Source organism: Somniosus microcephalus, chromosome 20, assembly GCF_052327205.1.
Source record: "Somniosus microcephalus isolate GS21.2 chromosome 20, FLI_Smic_1.0, whole genome shotgun sequence".
In the NCBI taxonomy this organism is placed as follows: Eukaryota; Metazoa; Chordata; class Chondrichthyes; order Squaliformes; family Somniosidae; genus Somniosus; species Somniosus microcephalus.
In genome coordinates this window covers 51,607,557-51,631,060 of record NC_141006.1, presented here as the reverse complement: position 1 = coordinate 51,631,060, position 23,504 = coordinate 51,607,557, and the positions used below count along the sequence as shown (strand labels likewise).

The 23,504-nt window shown below is 44.4% G+C and overlaps 1 protein-coding gene across 4 annotated transcripts in view; it reads left to right on the top strand.

The window, feature by feature from the left end:
• LOC147103232 (amine sulfotransferase-like) overlaps nt 1–23,504 on the top strand; it is a 67,590-nt gene that overhangs the window by 35,342 nt on the left and 8,744 nt on the right. For all 4 annotated transcript variants that reach the window (XM_085962670.1, XM_085962672.1, XM_085962671.1 and 1 more), the window contains exons 4-6: nt 14,467–14,593; nt 16,583–16,677; nt 22,928–23,105. In XM_085962670.1, coding sequence (XP_085818796.1) covers nt 14,467–14,593; nt 16,583–16,677; nt 22,928–23,105 — 400 coding nt within the window. The remainder of the gene's footprint in view (nt 1–14,466; nt 14,594–16,582; nt 16,678–22,927; nt 23,106–23,504) is intronic.

The window sequence follows — 23,504 nt, the reverse complement described above, 5'->3', positions numbered from 1 at the left end:
TTTCCCTACCACTGATGTTAGGCTCACTGGCCTGTAATTCCCTGGTTTATCCCTACTACCCTTCTTGAATAATGGTACTACGTTAGCTGTCCCCCAGTCCTCTGGCACCTCCCCTGTGGCCAGAGAGGTTCTGAAAATTTGTCAGAGCCCCTGCAATCTCTTCCCTTGCCTCACACAGCAGCCTGGGATACATCTCATCTGGGCCTGGGGATTTATCCACTTTTAAGCCCGCTAAAACCGCTAGTACCTCCTCCCTCTCGATGCTAATTTGTTCAAGTATATCACAATCCCCCTGCCTGATTTCTATGCCTACATCGTCCTTCTCCATAGTGAACACAGATGCAAAATATTAATTTAAAACCTCACCCACATCTTCCAGCTCTACACACAGATTGCCACTTTGGTCCCTAATGAGCCCTACTCTTTCCCTGGTTATCCTCTTGCCCTTAATATACTTATAAAACACCTTGGGATTTTCCTTTATTTTGCCCGCCAGTGTTTTTTCATGCCCCCTCTTCGCCCTCCTAAATTCTTTTTTAAGCACTTTCCATACTCCTCTAGGGCTTCCACTGTTTTTAGTCCTTTGTATCTGCTAAAAGCCTCCCTTTTTTTCCTAATCCATTCTTGTATATCCCTTGACATCCAGGGTTCCCTGGGCTTGTTGGTCCCACCCTTGACCTTTACGGGAACATGTTGGCGTTGTACTCCCTCTATTTCCTTTCTGAAAGACTCCCACTAATGTGGATTTTCCTACAAGTAGCTTATCCCAATCCACTTTGGCCAGATCCTGCCTTATCATATTAAAGTCGGCCTTCCCCCAATTTAAAACCTTTATTTCCGGTCCATCTTTGTCCTTTTCCATGACTACCTTAAATCTCACCGAATTATGGTCACTGTCACCAAAATGCTCTCCTACTGACACTTCTACCACTTGCCTGGCTACATTCCCTAGAAATAGGTCCAGCCTCTCTTGTAGGACTTTCTACATGCTGGCTCAAAAAGCTCTCCTGGATGCACTTTAAGAATTCCGCACCCTCTGAGCCTTTCGCACTCTTGACTATCCTAGTTAATATTGGGGAAGTTGAAATTCCCTACTATTATTACCCTATTATTTCTACACTTCTGAGATTTGCCTACATATCTGTTCCTCTATCTCCCCCTGACTGTTTTGGGGGCCTATAGTACACTCCCAGCAAAGTGCTTGCCCCCTTTTTGTTTTTAAGTTCCACCCATATGGCCTCATTAGAGGAACCTGCTAAGAGATCATCCCTCCTTACAGCAGTAATTGACTCCTTGATTAATATTGCGACACCTCCTCTTTTACACCCCCCTCTGTCTTGCCTGAAGATTCTATACCCCGGAACATTGAGCTGTCAGTCCTGTCCCTCCCTCAACCACTATTCCTGTACTCACTAGCACATGGCACCAGGGGTAATCCAGAGATTACAACGTTTGAGGTCCTGCTTTTTAATCTGCTACCTAGCTCTCTAAATTCTTGTTGCAGGACCTCATCCCTCTTTCTACCTATGTCGTTGGCACCAATGTGAACCACGACCACTGACTGTTTGCCCTCCCCCTTCAGAATGCCCTGCAGCCGTTCAGTGACATCCTTGACCCTGGCACCAAGGAGGCAACATACCATCCTGGAATCATGTCTGCGGCCACAGAAACGTCTATCTGTTCCCCTTACGATAGAATCCCCTATCACTATTGCTCTCCCACTCTTTTTCCTCCCCTCCTGTGTAGCTGAGCCACTCGTAGTGCCACGGACTTGGCTCTTGCTGCATTCCCGAGATACCAGCTCCTCCAGCAGTATCCAAAACAGAAAATCTGTTGAAGATGGAGATGGACCCAGGGGACTCCTGCATTACCTTCCTAGTTCTTTTAATCTGTCTGGCGGTCACCCATTCCCTATCTGCCTCTGCAGTCTTTACCTGCGGTGTGACCACCTCATTAAACGTGCTATCCACAAAGATCTCAGCTTCGTGGATGCTCCACAGTGACTCCAGCCGCAGCTCCAGCTCCGAAACGCGGATTTCTAGTAGCTGCAGCTGGAGACACTTCCTGCACATGTGTTCGCCCTGGACACCGAAAGTGTCCCTGACTTCCCACATAGCACAGGAGGAGCACTCCACACTGCCGAGCTGCCCTGCCATGTCCTAACCTTAACTTACTCCCTTTACTTCCTTTAAATTAAAGAATATTAAATACACTAGGGACCTTACTTCACTTTAAACACTACTTACTCTAAACTAGAGACCTTACTTTTACTTCAACGACTGCACTGTAGAAATACTCACCCGGTCCTACTTACCAATCAGCTCCTTCCCTGGTTGTGACGTCACTTTAGCGGCTTCGCAGTTGTTGCTGTTTGACTGCTCCCACTCTCGGACTCTTTCCTAACTCACAGCACTCCTCTGCAGCGCTCCTTTATGGCTGCTCCGCCTTCTCTCGGGTCTCGCTGCCGCTCTCACACAGGTCCGCCTCCTCCGGTGTCAGGCCTCCTCTGCCACGCTCCTTTATGGACGCTCCGCCTTCTCTCAGGTCCCGCTGCCGCTCCCACACAGGTCCGCCTCCTCCTTAGAATTGGCCCATCTGTCTGCAAGACAGGTCAGCATTTTTAAAGCAATATTGAATTCACTTAAGCTCTGAGCCACTTACGAGAAACAGGATTTATATGCACCGGGATTGGGACTGCTGGGGGAAATGAGAACAAAAAGAAGAGGGGTGCAACACAGAGATTCACTGGGAACCGTCATGGCGTTAGAGTCTGAAATAGACTGAAAAATCAAAAAGCGACGTCACAACACGAGGAGTGGTGGGGGTAAGTGACAGGTAATTATTTAGTTTATTGGTGAGTGATTTTGATGGTTAGTGATAAGTTAGTTTAAGTATTTTGTTTAGTGGTTAGTGTGATTAGATTTTTTTAGTGCTTATAGTGGGTGGTGTTTTATTTATTGGTTATTCTTTGTTTTAGTATTAGCTAAACAGTTAAATAGCCTTGAAGCTAAACAAACAATTTTAAATAACTGTTAGCTAACATGGCAGGACAGCTGAGGCCCATCGCATGCACATCCTGTGCCATGTGGGAACTCCAGAACCAATGTTCCAAGTAAGCGGCGTTTTGTTCTGTGCAGCCTGTTCCTTTAAATTGAAAGGGCCCGTGTGTCGTGTATTGATTGCGAGTTTGACAGCAGTCAATACGGTAATGTAATGTGCATTGCATTATGGGAATTACCCGGGAAAGCTGCAGTCAGCCATTTTACCAATAAAGTAAAGATCACAGTTAGAAGCCTGTCTGCCTGACTCTGATTTAATTCGACGTATCTACAAGCTTGATTGAACGCATTAAAGCATAGATACAACACCATGCATTAAATGTACAATGTAAAAGACAGTGAGCCGGTGTACCAATGTCCTCATGGGGAGGTTAACTAGTGCAATGGAGAGGGTTTATACTAATTTGGCAGGGGGAGGGGAACCAGGACATAGCAGCAGAGAGGAGAGAAAAGGTGAATAGGGAACTGGGAGGGACAAACAGCAACAGAATAAAGAATCATGTAGAAAGAGCAGGAATTAGATGGAGGAAAAAATCAAAGCAGACTAGCATGGTGTTGGAATGCATGTGTGTTAAGAAGAGGTGTGACAAATAAGGTTGATTAGCTGCTGGCACAAGTTACCACATTGGGTTATGATATAGTGGTTATAACGGAAACCTTGCTTAAAGATGGGCAGGAATGGGAACTAAACATTCCTGGCCACAATGCAGTCAGGAGGGATAAAGAAGGAAAAAAGAAAGGGTGGGGGTGGCAATATTGAACAAGGATAATATTACAGTTCTACAGAGGGACGATATACTAGAGGGTTCAAAGACTGAATCTATTTGATTAGAGTTAAGGAACAGAAAAGGAACTGTTTACTATAGACCCCCAAATAGTGAGAAGGAGATAGAGAAGCAAATCTGTGGGAAAATTTCAGAGAAATGTAAAAATAATAGAGCAGTAATAGTAGGGGACTTCAATTACCGTAATATAGGCTGGGGGAGAAACAAAGTAAAGGGCAAGGCAGGTGAAGAATTCCTAAAATGCTACAGGAGAAATTTCTTAATCAATATCATTCTAGCCCAATGAAGAAGGAAGCAGCGCTGGATCCAGTTCTAGGGAATGAGGTTGGGCAAGTGGAGTTTGTTTCATTGGGAGAACATAGAGCCATAAGTCATAGAGTCATAACGGCACAGAAGGAGGCCATTCGGCCCATTGAGTCAGTGCCGGACATCTGGGTAACAGTGATCACAATCCAATTAGGTTTAAAGTAGTTACGGAAAGGGACAAAAAAATAGACAGTGAAAATACCCAACTGGAAGAGAGCCAATTTCAGTGATTTGAGATGGGATCTAGCACAGGTGGACTGGAAACAAAGATTGGCCAGGAAAACAGTTAATGAGCAATGGCAAGCCTTCAAGATGGAGATGGTTCTAGTACAAACCAAGCATATTCCTGTGAGGAAAGATAGGGCATCCAAAGCTAGAGCTCCCTGGATGACAAAGGAAATAGAGGTTAAAATAAAACAGAAATAGGAGGTTTCTGAAATAGTCTGGTACAGAATACAATAGAAAACCAGGCAGTATACAGAGAGTGCAGGGGGAAATTGAAAAAGATGAAAGAAAGTAAGAGAGATAATATGAGAAAAGATTAGTGGGTGAAATAACAGGGCATCCAATAATCTTTTATAAAAGAACGGTGGGACCGATTAGGACAGAAATGGCATGACTGAATGAATACTTTACATCTGTCTTCACAAAAGAGGAGGATGAAGTTAATTTTGAAGTCGAGGGGGAGGGCATAGAGATATTGGATAGGATAAAAATAGATATAGAAGTTGCTAAATAGGTTGGCATCACTCAAAGTTAACAAGTCACCCGGTCCAGATGGGATGCATCCTAAGTTGCTGAGGAAAGCAAGGGTGGAGGTAGCAGAAGCTCTGACCACAATCTTCCAATCCTCCTTGGATATGGGGGTGGTGCCAGAGGACTGGAGGATTTCAAATCTTATACTCTTATTCAAAAAAGGGGAGAGGGATAAACCTGGTAACTATAGGCAGTCAGTCCAACGTCACTGGTGGATAAACTACTAGAGGCCATTGTCAAGGACAAAACTAATTCTCACTTGGAGAAACATGATTCGTTAAAGGCAAATTGTGCCTGACTATCCTGATTGAGTTCTTTGATGAAGTAACAGAGAGGGCTGATGAAGGTAGTGCAGTAGATGCTGTATATATGGACTTTCAAAAGGCATTTGATAAAGTGCCACGTAACAGAATTATTTGGATATTAGAAGCACATGGTATTAAAGGGACGGTGGTAACTTTGGTTAAGGGATAGGAGACAGAGAGTAGTGGTGAATGGATATTTTTCTGACTAGATTAAAGTTTGCAGCAGGGTCACCCGGGGTCGGTATTAGGACAATTGCTTTTCTTATATATAAATGACTTGGACTTGGGTAGAGGGAGTACAGTTTCGAAGTTTGCTGATGATACAAAACTTTGCAAATTAGTAAATAGTCAATTCAATTCAATTTTATTTGTCATATATGCAGCAGACGTGTGTACTGCACAATGAAATGTTGATTTTTACGAGTCCTCCCAAATGTCCTCAGGAGGACATAGACAGACTGATGAAATGGGCAGACACATGGCAGATACAATTTAATGCAGATAAGTGTAAAGTGACGCTCTTTGGGAGGAACAACATGGAGAGGCAGTATAATGTGAAAGGTACTATTTTGAGGGGGTGCAAGAGAAGAAGGACCTGGGGTGCATATTCACAAATCTTTGGACGTGGCAGGGCAAGTTGATCAGGCGGTTAAAAAGCATATGGGATACTTGGCTTTGTAAATAGGGGCACTGAATATAAAAACAAGGAAGTCATGCTAAACCTTTACAAATTACCAATTGGGCCTCAGCTGGAGTATTGTGTACAATTCTGGACACCACACTTTAGGAAGGATGTCAAGGCATTGGAGAGAATACAGAGGAGGTTTACCAGGATGATACCAGGGATAAGGGACTTCAGTTATGTGGAGAGATTGGAGAAGCTGGCCTTGTTCTCCTTAGAGCAGAGAAGGTTAGGGGGAGACCTAATAGTGATATTCAGAATTGTGAGGGCCTTTGATAGAGCAAGTAGATGTTTCCTCTGGCAAGTAGGTCAGTTACCAGAGGTCACAGATTTAAAATAATTGGAAAAAGAGCTAGAGGGGAAATGAGAATTTTTTTTCACACAGGATTGTTGAGATCTGGAACGCACTACTTGAAAGGGTGGTGGAAACAGATTCCATAGGTGTAGTGTATGTACCCGTCTACCTTTTAAGGGAACTATTGAATGTAACCGTTCACCTTTAAGAGAACTACTTTAGGTGTGGCACTACTTGTTTGGCTTCTGTATACTGTAATACTGACAGTGACCACACCAGTATATAAGTGTTGTGGCAGGATAACTAGGGCAGATTCGCCCGGACCTTCGAATAGTAAAGACCTGTTTGTTTGTTACTTCTGAAGTCTGTGTATTTATTAACTGCACAACCCACAGACTTTACAGTGGCGACGAGTCCGATCGTACCCTGCGGCAAGACTACCAAAGCAACGAAGAGCGTCGAAGAGAGGCAACCACCCTCGTTGTGCTGCTGAAAGAAAACACGAGGCTGCAGCAGGAGGACGGAGGAAGACTTTAGCAACAAAAGCTTCCATCTGCAACAGGCACTGACTACCCTTCTACCACGGTGCGGAGTGAGCCGATCAGCTGGAAACAAGGCGGCCGCGGAGACGGTGAGTAGGGGAAGGTGTAGAGAATATCCGGAGGATACGGGCTGTGCACTTGACCACGGTCGAGGGGGAACGGAGTCGGTCAGAAAGTCGGGTCCAACGGCGTCGTGAGACAGTCGGACCTCGATCGGCGGGAAAAGCCGGGCAGCGACCGCAGCCACGAAGCGCTGAGACTGGGAGTAGGCGCGGGAAGAGAAACCCAGCCGCAGCCGGGGAGGGAAACACCGGTCTGTGAGAGGGCTGGGAGGTGAACAGGAACCGTGCGGGTGGGAAAGAGAGACAGAGCCGAGCAAGGGGAGAGAGACTGCGCGAGAGCCAGTCCAGCGGCTGAGCTGTTCTCCACCAACGGGGTACCCACAGCCGGTGGAACCGAACGTGCGGGAGAGAGAGCGACAGAGCCGGGTACGGAGAGAGAGACTGCGCGAGAGCCAGTCCAGCGGCTGAACTGTCCTCCGTTAACGGGGTGTACCCAGCGCCGGTAGAGCCGTGCGGGCGGGAGGAAAAGACAGAGCCGAGTAAGGGGAGCTGTGTAGAAGCCAGCCCAGCGGCTGAACCTGTCCGCTGTGGGGGAAGCGTACCCCTTCCACCGGGAAGAAATGCGGGAAACCGCCATTGAAGTGGGCGGGGCGAGAAGGAAAGAGCGGGAAACCGCCATTTTCGCGGGAAACCCGCCATCTTAGAAATAAACAAATAAATAAGGATATTTAAAGAAATACTTGTGTTGTACCCAAGGAAAGGAAGATGCCTAAGCGGGCGGACATCAACGAGTTCAATTCGTAGATAGAAGACTGGGCCACGTACGTAGAACGTATTGAGATACATTGTAAGGCTAACAAAATAGCTAAGGATGAAAAAGCTTTAACCTTACTTAACATGATGGGTGCGAAAACATTCGGGTTGTTGAAGCATCTTCTCTCACCAGCTAAACCGGCAGATCAGACTTTCGATGATATGGTAGCAGTGCTGAAGGATCACTTGAACCCCACACCGTTGATGCTGGCTGAACGATTCAAATTCTACGCAAGAACGCAGAGGAAAGACGAAAGCAATGCGGAATACTTGGTCGAACTGCGTAGGCTAGCGAAATACTGCCAGTTCGGAGGGAATCTGACAGAGGCACTGCGTGACAAGTTCGTATGCGGATTGTCCAAAGAAGGAACGCAGAAGCGACTACTGGAAGAAAATGACCTCATACTGGACAGGGCTATCCTCATAGCTGCATCGCACGAAGCCGCAGCGAAAGGAACGGCGGAAATGCAGCTAAAGGCGGCGGCACTAGGGGTGGACCAAATTACTTCGAGCACAATAAAATGCTACCGTTGTGGGAAGACAACACACGACCAGAATCAATGCTGGTTTAAGAACCAAGAATGTAGGAAATGTGGCAAACTGGGTCACATCGCTAAGGTATGCCGGTCAGGGAAGAAGACCAACAACCAAAGGAAGCCACCACAAGAAAAGTACAACAAGGTACACAAGGTGGCTGAGAAGAGTTCAGACGAACAGAATTCAGACTCAGACCCAAACAGCCAGGAGCTGGGTAGTCTGAGAATTCACAATGTGAGTAAGGAAGCTGACCTACAAACTATCTGGGTCATACTAAAAATAGCTGGAGTCCAAGTAAGAATGGAGTTGGACACTGGATCAGCTCTATCAGTCATAAATCGAAGGGACTACCACCGGCTATTCTCTCACATACCCTTAAGAAATACCAAGTTCGTATTGCAGACATACACGGGGCATAAGGTATACCCCATGGGGAAGATAAGAGTCAAGGTGAGAGATAGGGGTAAAGAACACCCAAGAATGAACTTGTACGTATTATCTGAGGGGGGACCACCACTTCTAGGACGGGAGTGGATCAAGAGAATAGACATGGAATGGCACTATCTAAAAGCCATAATGAGTGAGGACTCGGTGCAAGCTATCAACTCAGATTCTGAAACGGATGACGATAAGACCAACGCAAATATGGAAGACAAGGCTAAAATGGACTTGCCGTCTATGGTGGAGAAAACGAAGACATGCATAAAGGCTTATGCTACCGAGAAGAATAAAGCTTCAGAGCAGAACTTCAGTTTGACAGAGAATTCTGAGCCTGTTCAAGTTAAGGACTTATCCACGACGGAAGAACACCGAACTCGGACTCAAACTTATTTCAAAGTACGACAACAATTAGAACAGTTGAGTTACCGTCTCGTACAAGAGATGAAAACAATGGAAAAGTTCTGGGACACCGAATGGGAGAACCTGGAAAGACAGCAGAGGCAGCTAGCTCAAGCAAAGAGCGTCCATAGAGCCATTGTGACAAATTACCGATCACATCTCCCTTATAATGTTCAGGAGTTAGAATATTTGCATGATCTAGAGATACAGCATAAAGGCAAACCACACTACACTGAGGATTTTGTTCTGCAATTGGAGACGGAGCTAGGGCAGGCAAGATTAAGAGAAGCTGAATCGCAGTGTGCACTTAAAGAGATGCAGAAAAAAATCTTGGACATGGAAAAGAGAAACGCTTCTTTACCTGATGTGAATAATGTGGCCATGTTGCAAGAGGAGCTTATAGGGGCGAAACTGAAAGAAGCTAAGCAAAGGATGTTGGAACTTGAAACACAGAACCAAATCAGCAGTAACCAGCTATGTCGAGCAGAGAAGGAGTGCTATGGTCTACATGAGAGGGTGCAATATCTCTCAGCCCAGAATAAGGGACTACTCACTCAGTTAAATGAAAGTAAACGGAAAATGGCTGAGATAGACTGCAAGAATAAAGAAGATTTGATGGCAGTGAGACTTCGAGAGGCAGATAGCATAGCAGCCTTGGCTGAACTCCAACAGGAAATTGCGAAAGAAGCAAATGAAGAGGAATCTTCAGGAAGCCAGGATGTTATTCCAGTTCTTCTCTACGACTCCTTACAAGCAGAGTGTGAGAAGTCGAAAGAACAGTATGAACAGGCCCAGGCTACAATTCTGGAGGGGGTTAACTCGGCAACCTCCGGAAAGCTAGTTTCAGTAGAAGCATATGAACAACTAAAGGTTGAACATGAGCAAGAAGTCCAAAGGCTGCAGGAAATTCTTGATGAGCTCAAGGCCAAGACAGACTCATCGGTAGAAGTTCCATCCATAGATGAGAAATTAGAGGTGAAAAACATGGCAGAACATGAAAGACAGGATGTCCAAGAACTCATAAAAATATTGAAGGAAACCCAAGACAAATATGAGGCGGCAATGACCGAGGTTCAACAACTTGAAGAACAGATTCAACTGGGAATCCTTTCAGTGGAAGAAAAGGAAACTGTAAGAAACTCAGAGACTGTAAGAATGGTCCCTGAACATGAACTAGAGAGCATCAGGGCGCAACTTTTCCGAGCGCTGAAAGCCAAAGTACAAGAGGAACAGAAGGTGGAAGCATTGGAGGAAAAGGTGGATGAAATGGATAAGACTCTGATCCACCGTGTTCCCAGGGAAGAGTTAACGGTCAGCCAACTCCTTCATATGCTGAAGGACAAGACTCTGCAAGGGGAACAATCTGAACACGAGCTTCAATCTTCAGGGGGAAGGAGTTCGGAGCTCTCAAAAGTCACGGAGATAGCTGAGGTGGCAACACGGATTTTACAAGGATGCCAAAAGTACGTTGAATCACGTCAAGGTGAACAGAAGAATGTGGAAACAGTTACGTCAGTAGAAGGATTAAATAGCCTGATAACGCAATTCCCGATGGAAGGGAAGGTATTGAACTCACAAATGAGGTCCGTCGTGAAGGAATGGCAGATAACCCAGGAAGAGCGGGATGAATATGAATGCATGAAGAAGTCTTTTCAAGAAAGATGTCTAGGGAAGGAACCACCGTCAGCTAACGTCCAGATGGGTGAGGAGGAAGAAGAAGGCTCTCTCACTGGCCTAACTCAGGACGAACCCGAATATTACCATGACCTGTTGAGTGACACTGAATATTACGAGGATGTGGTCTGCCCAGTTTGTGATGAAAACTCCCAAAGTGCTGAAATCCGGATGAAGCACTTAAGGTCTAAGGAACATAGAGAGTTGGTGGCGCTACAGCTGGCAGCCGAGAAAGGAGCTCCGAGAGTTTCAAAAAGGCAGAAAAGAAAAAGAAGAAGCAGAAGATAATAACTGTCTAAAATAGTATCACTTCTACCAGCTCAGGCGGGACACTACGAAAGGAGCTAAATTGTTGAAAAACCGGAAATTAGCAAGACAGCCAGTTGGTTGTAAAAGTCCGCACTGCTGGTTCTACAGGACGAAAGTTCAAGCTGTTACGTCAAGAAAAAGGCTATGGAGGAGTCACGCTAGCCATGTGAACCGGCTACCCCAAAGAGATACTGTTTGGAACGAGTCAAGATCAGAGACTGAATCTATGAACTGTTTCCGCAGAGACTGAACCTGTGAACTGTTCCCACCGAGATCATATCTGTAAATTGTTATATGAAGTTGAAGATATGTATGTTTAACGGGGACTCTAAGTAATAAGCTAAAAAGGGAGGATTGTAGTGTATATACCCGTCTACCTTTAAGGGAACTATTGAATGTAACCGTTCACCTTTAAGAGAACTACTTTAGGTGTGGCACTACTTGTTTGGCTTCTGTATACTGTAATACCGACAGTGACCACACCAGTATATAAGTGTTGTGGCAGGATAACTAGGGCAGATTCGCCCAGACCTTCGAATAGTAAAGACCTGTTTGTTTGTTACTTCTGAAGTCTGTGTATTTATTAACTGCACAACCCACAGACTTTACAATAGGAACTTTCAAAAGGCAATTGGACAGGTACTTGAAGAGGATTATGGGGAAAAAGCTGGGGTGTTGGACTAATTGGACAGCTCTTTCAAAGAGCCACACAGGCACGACAGGCCAAATAGTCTCCTTTTGTGCTGGAAAATACCATGGGGGAAATATTCGCTTGCTTTGCGCCTCCCTTTAGCGCCCCGAGGGCGCATAGCAACTAGTGCCCGGGCGCGGCGCCGCTAACACCTCCTGTGAAATTCATGTTAACTTATACACCAGTGACGTTAGACTGACTGGCCTGTAGTTACCAGGTCATCGCCGCGCATGCTGTGCTAGGCCCCTCCCCTTTAATCAGGGGAGGGAGGCCTGCAGTACCGCGGCACTATGTGCCGGCGAGCGTGGCGCTGCTGTACGTAGCGCTGTGATAATCCATGGGAGCGCCAACGCTTCCAGGAGCGCCCTGCCTCCTGCTTGGGGCGCTACCATTGAATTTCAGGAGCAGGGGTGCTAATAGTAGCGCCCTGGCGAAGTTAGCCTTTGGGGCGCAAGCCAATTTCCCCCGCTATGGTTCTATGGAGGGACAGAGAGATTTGTGGTGCAAAAAACAGAGTGCATTATGAAAAGTCTGAGAGTTGTGTAAAATTGTGCTGACATGTCTGTGCTTTTACTTGTTAAAATGAATATGAATAAATCTAGTAATTCAATTGGGAACCTGAAATACGGTGCAGTGTGAGAAGTTGTTTTTTACGTCTTTCGGAATGACGAGGAGGGCACTAAAAGTGCCAGTTACACTGGTGAGCTCGTATCTGTGTGAGTCCAAAGGTTAAGGGCTCTCTTTGGGTTAGAAATCTGATAGGCTGCAGGGTCTGGATTGTAGATTACTGATCTCACTGCTGCCCAGTGGTTTGCTCCTATACAGATCGATCTTTATGCTAACTGTGATTCAGGGTAGAGCTTGAGAATGGGGACCGAGTGTAATGTATCCAAGTTTGCTGACGATACAAAGCTAGGTGGGAAAGTAAGTTGTGAGGAGGACGCAAAGAGCCTGCAAAGGGATACAGACAGGTTAAATGAGTGGGCAAGAACATGGCAGATGGAATATAATGTGGAGAAATGTGGAGTTATCCACTTTGGTAGGAAAAATGGAAAAGGCAAATATTTTTTTTAATGGTGAGAGATTGGGAAATGTTGGTATTCAGAGGCACCTGGGTGTCCTTGTACACGAATCAATGAAAGTTAACATGCAGGTACAGCAAGCAATTAGGAAAGCAAATGGTATGTTGGCCTTTATTACAAGAGGATTTGAGTATAAGAGTAAAGATGTCTTACTGCAGTTATATAGGGCCCTGGTGAGACCACACCTGGAGTATTGTATACAGTTTTGGTCTCGTTACCGAAGGAAGCATATACGTGCCATAGAGGGAAGGTGGAGTTGAGGTAGAAGATCAGCCATGATCTTCTTGAATGGCGGAGCATGCTTGAAGGGCCAAATGGCCCACCCCTGCTCCTATTTCATATGTTCTTATGTAATGAGTAAGAAATTGGTTGAAAAGAATGGGTACTTGTTAGAGAAGTCTTGTTGAGGGGAACGGTAGCATAGTGGTTATGGTACTAGACTAGTAATTCAGAGACCTGGACTAATGATCCAGAATTCAAATCGCCACCATGCCAGCTGGTGAATTTTAATTCAGTTAATTAAATAAATGTGGAATAAAAAAATAGCTGGTAATGGTGACCATGAAACTACCGGAATGTCGTAAAAACCCGCCTGGTTCACTAATGTCCTTTAGGGAAGGAAATCTGCTGTCCTTACCCAGTCTGGCCTATATGTGTCTCCAGACCCACATTAATGTGGTTGACTGCCCTGTGAAATGGCCCAGCAAGCCACTCCGTGGCATCAAAAACCGGTACAAAGATGTATACCAGCGGTTCAAGAAGACAGCTCACCACCACCTTCTCAAGGGCAAGTAGGGATGGGCAATAAATGCAGGCCTTGCCAGTGATGCCCACATCCCGTGAACGAATGGGGGAAAAAATGTCTAGGTTGGGTGTGGGAGCATTGATTGGGGTGCCCCAGAGCTCGGTGTTCGGACCATTAATGTATCTAATTCTAACAATGAATTGGATTCAGAAATTCAATGCAAATTAATCAAATTTGCTGACAATACCAAATTAGGTGGGGGAGTGAAATTGGGGGAGGCATCTCATAGAGTAAACTGGACAAAATATGTGAATAGGCAATGAAGAGCCATGAGCCTGATCCCTATTGGCAGAGGACTACGTTATGAGTACAGACTGGAGAGACTTGCCTTTTTCAGCATGGAAAGGAGGGTTTTAAGTGGTTATCTTATAGAGGAAAATAACATAGTCAAGGAAATGGAGAAGATAAATCCTGAAAGCTACTTTAAATTAAATTGAGAGTTGGACAAGGGGCCACAAGTTCAAAATAATAAAAGATAAATTTGGGGCTGATAACAGGAAGTGCTTTTCATACAAAGACAGAAAATAACTAGAAAGAAACACTGGAATCAGTTGGATGCTGTAGGTTTATGGATGGATGAATTAAGAGGGCCTTCCTGAGCCATAAGTACCTGGTGATCTTGTGAACGGGCTTAGTGTTCTTTTTTACACTCAACGGCCTGATTGTAATCCCCCATGCAACGTGTCGATTCTGTAAGATAGGAGGAAGTTGGGGCATACATTCTGTAAACAGATAGACAAATCAGTTAAAATAAGAAAATGGAGAGAAATACAGAATCAAAATAGAAGGAATGGAGCAAGGGTGGGGAAAATGTTGAGACAAATAGATAAATTCAATTGTTTGGGTAGGTTGTGGCCCAGTATGGACTGAACTAAATCCACGGCACCTGAATTTGCTGTCCTTGTATTTATTTCCCAACCCAGATCATTTATGTTGCCAGAAATCCCAAGGATGTGATTGTGTCATACTATCACTTTCACAAGTACGGTCATTTCTTGAAGACGCCAAAGGATTTTCAGCACTTTCTGGAACAATTTGCTGAAGGAAATGGTAATTATTTTAGTTTTGCTCAGTTCTTACCAAAAATATTACTTCTGCTAATATTTTGCTGAAAATTGTCGGATCATTTAAGATTCTTTATATTTTGGAAACAATCATATACGTACAGAACAATTGAAAGACATTAGTACTTTAGATTTAATGCATTTATATAAGCTCATTTTGAATATTTTTAGTGAGGTTTTATATCTCCCTGTAGTAAAGATAAATACTTATGTTTTGGGGCTTTACATAAGAACAGGAGTCAGCCAATCAGCCCCTCGAGCCTGTTCCGCCATTCAATTAGATCATGGCTGATCTGTATCTTAACTCCATCTACTCGCCTTGGTTCCATAACCCTCATTGCCCTTGCCTAAAAAAATCTATCAATTTCAGTTTTGAAATTTTCAATTGACCCCCCAGCCTCAACTGCTTTTTTGGGGGAGAGTTCCAGATTTCCACTAGCCTTTGCATGAAGAAGTCCTACCTGACATCACCCCTTTGCATAGGAGCTCCTAAAATTTGGGTATGGAATCGTGGACTAGCACTGAGGCTTCTACAAACCATCAGGTATCATAAACATATCCCCACTACATCACCAGGGAGCATTGGTGCACCTTTACCACTACACTAAGAATTGCCCTCATCATGGATCAATAATCCTTCCAACATCAGCAGAGGACATAAATGTAACCTACATCTAGACTACCATAGAAAAGGGTTCCGTTCCATACTTTGTGGCAGGCAGTGACTAGTGGGGTACCGCATGGATCGGTCCTTGGACCCCAGCTATTCACAATATATATTAATGATCTGGACGAGGGAACTAGATGTAATATCTCCAAGTTTGCAGACGACCCAAAGCTGGGTGGGCGTGTGTGCTGTGAGGAGGATGCCGAGAAACTCCAGTATGATTTGGACAGGTTGGGTGATTGGGCAGAAGCATGGCAGATGCAATATAACGTGGATAAATGCGAGGTTATCCACTTTGGTGTCAAAAACAAGAAGGCAGATTATTATCTGAATGGCAATAGATTGGGAGAAGGGGAAGTGCAACGAGACCTGGGTGTCCTTGTGCACCAGTCGCTGAAGGTAAGCATGCAGGTGCAGCAGGTGGTTAAGAAGTGAAATGGTATGCTGGCCTTCATAGCGAGAGGGTTTGAGTACAGGAACAAGGATGTCTTGCTGCAGTTGTACAGGGCCTTGGTGAGACCACATCTGGAGTATTGTGTGCAGTTTTGGTCGGCTTATCTGAGGAAGGATGTTCTTGCCATGGAAGGAGTGCAGCGAAGATTCACCAGGCTGATACCTGGGATGGCAGGAATGACATATGAGGAGAGATTGGGTCGATTGGGCTTGTACTCACTGGAGTTTAGAAGAATGAGAGGGGATCTAATTGAAACGTATAAAATTCTAACAGGACTAGACAGACTAGACGCAGGAAGGATGTTCCCGATGGTCAGGGAGTCCAGAACCAGGGGTCACTGTTTAAGGATAAGGGGTAAGCCATTTAGGACAGAGATGAGGAGGAATTTCTTCACCCAGAGAGTGGTGAACCTGTGGAATTCTCTACCACAGAAGGCAGTAGAGGCCAATTCATCAAATATATTCAAGAAGGAGTTGGATATATTTCTTAAGGCTAAAGGGATCAAGGGATATGGGGAGAAAGCAGGGATAGGGTACTGAATTTGGATGATCAGCCATGATCGCATTGAATGGCGGAGCAGGCTGGAAGGGCCAAATGGCCTACTCCTATCTTCTATGTTTCATCCCCTCCCCCTTTTCCCAGCCTCTAAACTTGCTTTCCATTTCCTGCTTTTTTCCAGTTCTGACGAAAGGTCTTCGACCTGAAACATTAACTCTGTTTCTCTCTCCAGGATGTTGCCTGGCCTGCTGAGTTTTTCCAGCGATTTCTGTTGTTATTTTGGATTTCCAGCATCCGCAGTATTTTGCTATTGCTCTGTAGTACTGTTCACTCACCACACTTACTTATCTTTTAAGTGCTTTATGGATCTTGGTTTGACCACATCAGAGACTGGTATAGCCACAAGGATGAACTGGACATATTGTTTGTGACATACGAGGATATGCAGAAAGTAAGTGATACTTATATATGGTAACTGAAGATGTTTGAATAAATCATGAATTCTGTGGACCTGATACTATTACAGCAGGGAGAATATTGTTAAATCTTCTGATTCTCGGTTTTGTATGAATTGTAATGATGTTTAATTTGGTTCTTCAAACAAAAACCTTAAGCATTAAAATATATCGGGGGTGAAATCTAAACTAGATGATTGTGGAAAACGGGCCATAGTGAATCGGAAGCTTGTTTTACACCCTGCCTGAATTTGTACTGCATTGAAGTCAATAGAAAATAAATCGGGCGGGGTATAAAACGGGCCAGCAATTCACTATTGCCCATTTTAAGCTATCGCCGAAAACCAATTTCACCCCCATTGTTTCCTCTAATGGTTACATTTTTTCAGAATCCCTTTCTTGTTCTGAAATTTATTTCTATCTTTTCTTTTTTGCTTCACTCTTCCTTTTCATCTTGCTCTATTTTCTCTCCATTCAATCCGACTGCTGTGAGCCACCATCACAGCTCCTCTTTGGGGCAGGATGGGCTGGACCACAGGTTTTGCTTGAGACAAAGTGTGGTTCTGTTGTCCTCATTACTGATTTTTGGATTTATATATAGGAGCATAGAGTACACGAGTAAAGAAGTAATGATGAATTTATACAAAAGATTGGTTAGACTACAGTTAGAGTACTGTGAGCAGTTTTGGGCACCCCATTATAGAAAGGGCATTAAAGTCATAGAGTGCTTACATTGTAGATTCACCAGGATGATGCCAGGGAAGAGAAAGTATAGTTATGAGGAGAGACTCAAGATACTGCGAGTATTTCCACTGGATCAGAGAAGGCTAAGAAGAGATTGAATAGAGGTTATTTAAAATTATGAAGCATTTTGATAGAGTGAAGAGATAAAGGCTAATTCTTCTGGTTGGGTAATCAGTGATTGAGGGGTCATCAACTTAAAATGGTAACAACGAGAGTAAGGAGAATTTCTTTCCATAGGGGGATGTTGGAGCATTGAATGCTTTGCCACAGGGAATGATTAAGGCAGAGAACATTGCAGCTATTAAGTGAAAATTGGATAAATATTTGAAGCAGAGGAAGACACCTATGGGGAGATTGTGGGGCAGTGGGATTAGTTGTGAATGGGTCTAGCAAAAAGCCAGTACAGACACAATAGGCCAAATGGTTTTCTTCTGTGCTTCAATCTTCTATGTTTCTATGGTTAAACTTGACCTTGTCTCATTGTAGTCATGGCTAATCAATTATTCAAGTCCTGAGCCTTGATTGGCTGGAAAACAGGCCTTTCAAGCTGCTTTGCAGCCAAGCTGAGGCCAGTTTCTGATTTATCTGAGTTCCACTACCAGAATGGACAGCGGGGCAATGGAGACACAGGGAAAAAGTCATAAAGTACTTACCCTGCCAGCATTGTGCAACTAAGATGTACAAATGATTCCCAAATATTTGTAACGGTAACACTTGATGATTCAACTAAAAAATTAAGAATGAAGTGTCTGGCATCTTACAAAGTTTGCAGGTACAGCCTGGCTGGTATTGAAATGTCTGCATTGACCTTTTGGTCAAACTATCTTGCACCACGAGATCTGTCACACGACCATTGCTGGACACTGTGCATAAACTTTACCACTGGCTGATCCCGCTGATGTTTCCACCACCGAGCTAAAGCAGCTGTGCCCCAGTAAAAGGGGAGCAGTGATCATAATATAATATAATTTTATGTTGAGTTTGACTGAACAATTAAACTACTATTCAGGTATGAGGGGCGAGTTAGCTAAGGTAGGTTAGGAAACTACAATAAAAGATATGACAGTAGAAAAGCAATGGAAACATTTAAAGAAATAATTCATAATTCGCAACGAATATACATTCCCTTAAGGAATAAAAACACCACGGGGAAAAATGGTCCAACCGTGGCTAACAAGAGAAATTAAAGATAGTATTAGATTTAAAGGAAGAGGCTTATACTGTTGCCAAAGAGAATAGTAAGCCTGATGATTGGTAGGATTTTAGAATTCAGCAAAGGAGGACCAAGAAATTGATAAAGAAAGGGAAAATTGTATATGAGAGTAAACTAGCGAGAGACATAAAAACAGAGTGTAAAAGCTTCTATAGGTATGTAAAAAGGAAAAGATTATCGAAAGTAAACGTGGGTCCCTTACAGGCTGAGACAGGAGAAATTATAATGGGGAATATGGAAATGGCAGAGAAATTCAACAAATACTTTGGCCGCGATTTTGCGTTCGGTGTCTGAATAGGTGCGGGTCAGCTGGTTTCTGGGTTCCGGTCCCGCCCCCAGCTGAGTCCGCTCCACAGACGTGATTCTCCCCTGATTGACCTTGTTACGCCCGCCCTGCTTAACAGGAAACGGGTCTGATGACATCATCTGATGATGTGTCATCTGCCGGTTTCCTTAAAGGGACCATACACAATTTTATTTTGACAGTTGATCTCTTCGTGTTTGACAGCATTGAGGTGCTGAAAACACTGACGATCACTGCACAAAAGGTGAACTCTTGCACCCAGGCTCTCCAATGACTCCCTCCATATGCTGGAATAGATGGCAGCTGCAGGTGAGATGACAGAAGTGATCTGTCACTGGTTAGAGAGGTTCGCCCAATGAGGTGACACTGAACATATAGTTGGATTTAAAAACTTGCAAGCTAAAGAAATCTGTATATGTTTTAAAAATGCAATAACCAACATTTTCTTGCTCTGAAACTCACCATGTGCAACATTGCATCCTTCACATCACACCACAACATTGCATCCTTCATCTTTTCACAAACATTACACTAGACTCAGAACACACCACACTTACCTGGCGTGGTGTCCGGATGTCGTGAAACCCAACCCAGAAGTGGGAAAAGCGAAAAACAGGCTGAACACTTCTGACAAGTACCTGTTTTGCCTTTAATCCATTTCCCGCCGTTAGGTGTCGGGTCCATTCGCAAATCGGGGACCCGACACTTGGGAAGGCTGCTTGGAGGCAGGTTGACGGCAGGTTCGGGACCCGCCGTCAATCAATAGACTTTACCCTCTGACCCACCTCTCTGAGCGTCAGCAAAATTGCAGCCTTTGTGTCTGTCTTCACGGAAAAAGACACAAACAACCTCCCGGAAATAGTGGAGAACCAAGGGTCTGGCGGGAATGAGGACATCAGCAGCAGAGAAAATGCTGGAATCTATGACAGGAAACTTTCGTTTAACCGGAGGTTAAAAGTCCGGAAAGCTCTATCTACCGGCAAAATTCAGGAGCCGTTTCCTGTAAGTTTTTTTTACTTCTCGTTGCTTTTTTCCCCCCCAGTCAGGCTCTGCAAGGTCTGTAGCTAAACAACAGCTTCAGCTAGAGACGCTTGCAGCTGCAGCTGACTGTTTTGAAGAACAGGGTTTGTTGATTCACACGGAGCTGAAAAGCTCTGTATATGTTTTAACATTAGCGCTGGTTTATACGGCAGTTTTGATGGGACGGCACCAACTCGGTCCTGTCAGTGCCGGATACCAGAAAGTTTCCGGTATTAAGGGTGTGGTAACAGGGCACTTAGAAAATAATAATAGGATTGGGCAGAGTCAACACCGATTTATGAAAGGAAAATCATGTTTGACGAACCTGTTAAGAGATTTTTGAGGTTGTACCTAGCAGAATAGATGAGGGGGAACCAGTGGATGTGGTGTATTTGGATTTTCAGAAGGCATTCGATAAACTGCCACACCAGACGTTAAACAAAATTAGGGTTCATGGAATTGGGGGTAATATCTTAGCATGGATTGAGGCTTGGCTAACGGACAGAAAACAGAGATTAGGAATAAACGGGTCATTTTCGGGTTGGTAGGCTGTAACTAGTGCGGTACTGCAAGGATCAGTGTTTGGGCCTCTCAAAGATTTGAATGAGGGGATCAAATGTAATATATCCAAGTTTGCTGATGATAGAAAGCTAGGTGGGTATGTAAGTTGTGAGGAGGATGCAAAGAGGCTTCAAGGGGATATAAATAGGCTAAGTGAGTGGGCAATAATATAGCAAATTGAATATAATGTGCAGAAATGTGAAGTTATCCACGTTGGTAGGAAAAATAGAAAAGCAGAGTATTTTTAAATGGTGAGAGATTGGGAAATGTTGGTGCTCAGAGGGACCTGAGTGTCCTTGTACATGAATCACTGAAAGTTAACATGCAGGTACAGCAAGCAATTAGGAAAGCAAATGGTATGTTGGCCTTTATTACAAGAGGCTTTGAGTATAAGAGTAAAGACTTCTTACTGCAATTATATAGGGCCCTGGTGAGACCACACCTGGAGTATTGTGTACAGTTTTGGTCTCCTTACCTAAGGAAGGATATATTTGCAAGAGAGAGCGTGCAATGAAATTTCACCACACTGATTCCCGGGATGGGGGGATTGTCCTATGAGGAGAGATTGAGTAGACTAGGCCTATATTCCCTAAAGTTTAGAAGAAAGAGAGGTGATCTCATTGAAACTTCCAAAATTCTTACAGGGCTTGACAGGGTAGATGCAGGGAGGATGTTTCCCTTGGCTGGGGAGTCTAGAGCCAGGGGTCACAGTCTCAGAATAAGGGGTCAACCATTTAGGACTAAGATGGGGAGATATTGCTTCACTCAGAGGGTGATGAATCTTTGGAATTGTCGACTCCAGAGGGCTGTGGAGGCTCAGTCATTGAGTATATTCAAGTCTGATATCGATAGATTTTTGGATATTAAGGGCTCGATTTTCATTGTGCCGTGGAGTCGGGATTGGAGGCGTGCGGGAGGTTAAAATCCCGAAATCGGGGGTCCCAACCCCAACCCACCTCCATGCCAGTTTCAGAGGAGGCGGGTACCCGCCCCGCACTGGGACCCGCCTCCCCGAGGTGGGAACGAATTAGTGCCAATTAACTGCCTGTTAACAGGTAGATAACAGGCAGTTTTTAGCCTAATCCCTATTTTTAAGCTTGAACTGTGGGATTCCCAACGGCTCCAAACCACGCCAAGTTGGGGCCGTCGGGTTGGAGGGGTCGAGATGTCGGTGTTCAGGTGAGTGATGTGTGCATGAGTGCAAAGGTAAGTGTGTTTGGTGTGTCTAAAGTGAATAAAGAAGTGTAAATTACCTTTTCTTACCTTTTCAGCCTTCCTTCCTTTAGGTTCGGGAGTCCCTCATCTCACCGGCACAGAAAGCAGAATGGCTGCGAACTGTCAAAAGTGACAGCCTGCAGCTTTCTGTGCAGGAGAGATTTCTAACTGAGTCTGTGGAGAAGGACTCGGGTTAGAAGTAAGACTGTCAGTGTTTGACAGCTTCAAACAGCTGTGAAACACTGATATTTCATCTGTCAAAATGTCTTGACAGATGAAATTTCAGTCTGTGACGTCACCTGTTGCCGGGTGGCCCTTAATTGGCCTGCTGAGCCCGCTGGGCGGGCTCAACAAGGTCAATCAAGTTAAAAAAGCGTGGGTTGGCCGCATCTCGATGGAGGCGGGCCTACAACCCCCGAAAGTTGTAGTCCCGCCTCCAACCCGACTCCTGAATGAAAATCCTGCCCTAACGGAATCAAGGGATATGGGGATAGTGCAGGAAAGTGAAGTTGAGGTAGAATATCAGCCATGATCTTATTGAATGGCAGAGCAGGCTCGAGGGGCCGAATGGCCTACTCCTGCTCCCATTTCTTATGTTCTTATGATGTAATGAGGGGAAATGCAGCAGCCAATTTGTGCCCAGCAAAGTTCCACAAACAGCACTGAGATAAATGACCAGATAATGTTTTTTCGATGATGCTAGATGCGGGGCACCAGGAGAACTCCCAGCTCTTCTTCAAATAGTTCCATGAATCCTTTACGTCAACCTGAGGGAGAGACAAGGTCTCAGTGTAACGTCTCATTCAAAAGATGGCACCTCCAACAGTGCAGCACTCCCTCAGTACTGCTTGAAATGTCAGCCTAGATTGTGTGCTCAAGTCTCTGGAGTGGGGCTTGAAGCCACAACTGCCTGACTCAGAGGTGAGAGCGCCACTGAGCCACGGCTGACACAATGGCCATTAATTATTACTTAAGTGTTAGCAACTATGTTGAAAAAACTTTGACTCAGAACAATTGTGAGGCAGAGTACAGAAAATACATTAATCTTTATTCAAGATTGTGTTGCTAAGTTTGCTAGTGGTTTAATGTATACTTTGATAGTAGCAGAATGCTAGTCAGGTTAATCTGTGTTAAAAAGGAATTCTATTTTGGATTTATAATTGAGTAACCTAACTATAATTTGTTAAAGGATCTCAGGAGCGTGATAGAAAAAGTTGCAATTTTTCTTAATAAGAAGTTGGATGGAAACACCTTGGAGTCAATTTTGGATCACTGCACCTTTAAGTATATGAAAGAGAACCCTGCAACCAACTACCAAACTGTAGTGGGGCTGTTCGATGCTAAAAGTGGCTCTTTTTATAGAAAAGGTGAGTAATGCTATTGATCACAGGAAAGGACTAGGTCCGTACAAATCAGCCTTAAGTTTGTTTTGAAGATTGGCCTCTGTTCCAGTCCTTATTTTTGCTGGCAAGAAACTTAAAAATCAATAGGAAGCATGTAAAAACAATTTGGTTGTGATTGAGCACTTTCACCATTAATGATCTCAGGGATGGTTTTCTTAGATTTTCTAAATGTTTGTAGCTACCAGTCAGTATCTGAAATCAGTTCCCATTGGGATAGATTCTGCGCCAAAATTGAGAAATACTGTTGGACTTATTTACATCAAAGCTTATTCCTTAAATGGAAAATAATACAAGCGTTACTGTAGAATGCTTCGAGTGGTGCAGGAATGGTTGTACAGTTGACCTTTAGTTGCACTCTCTGGG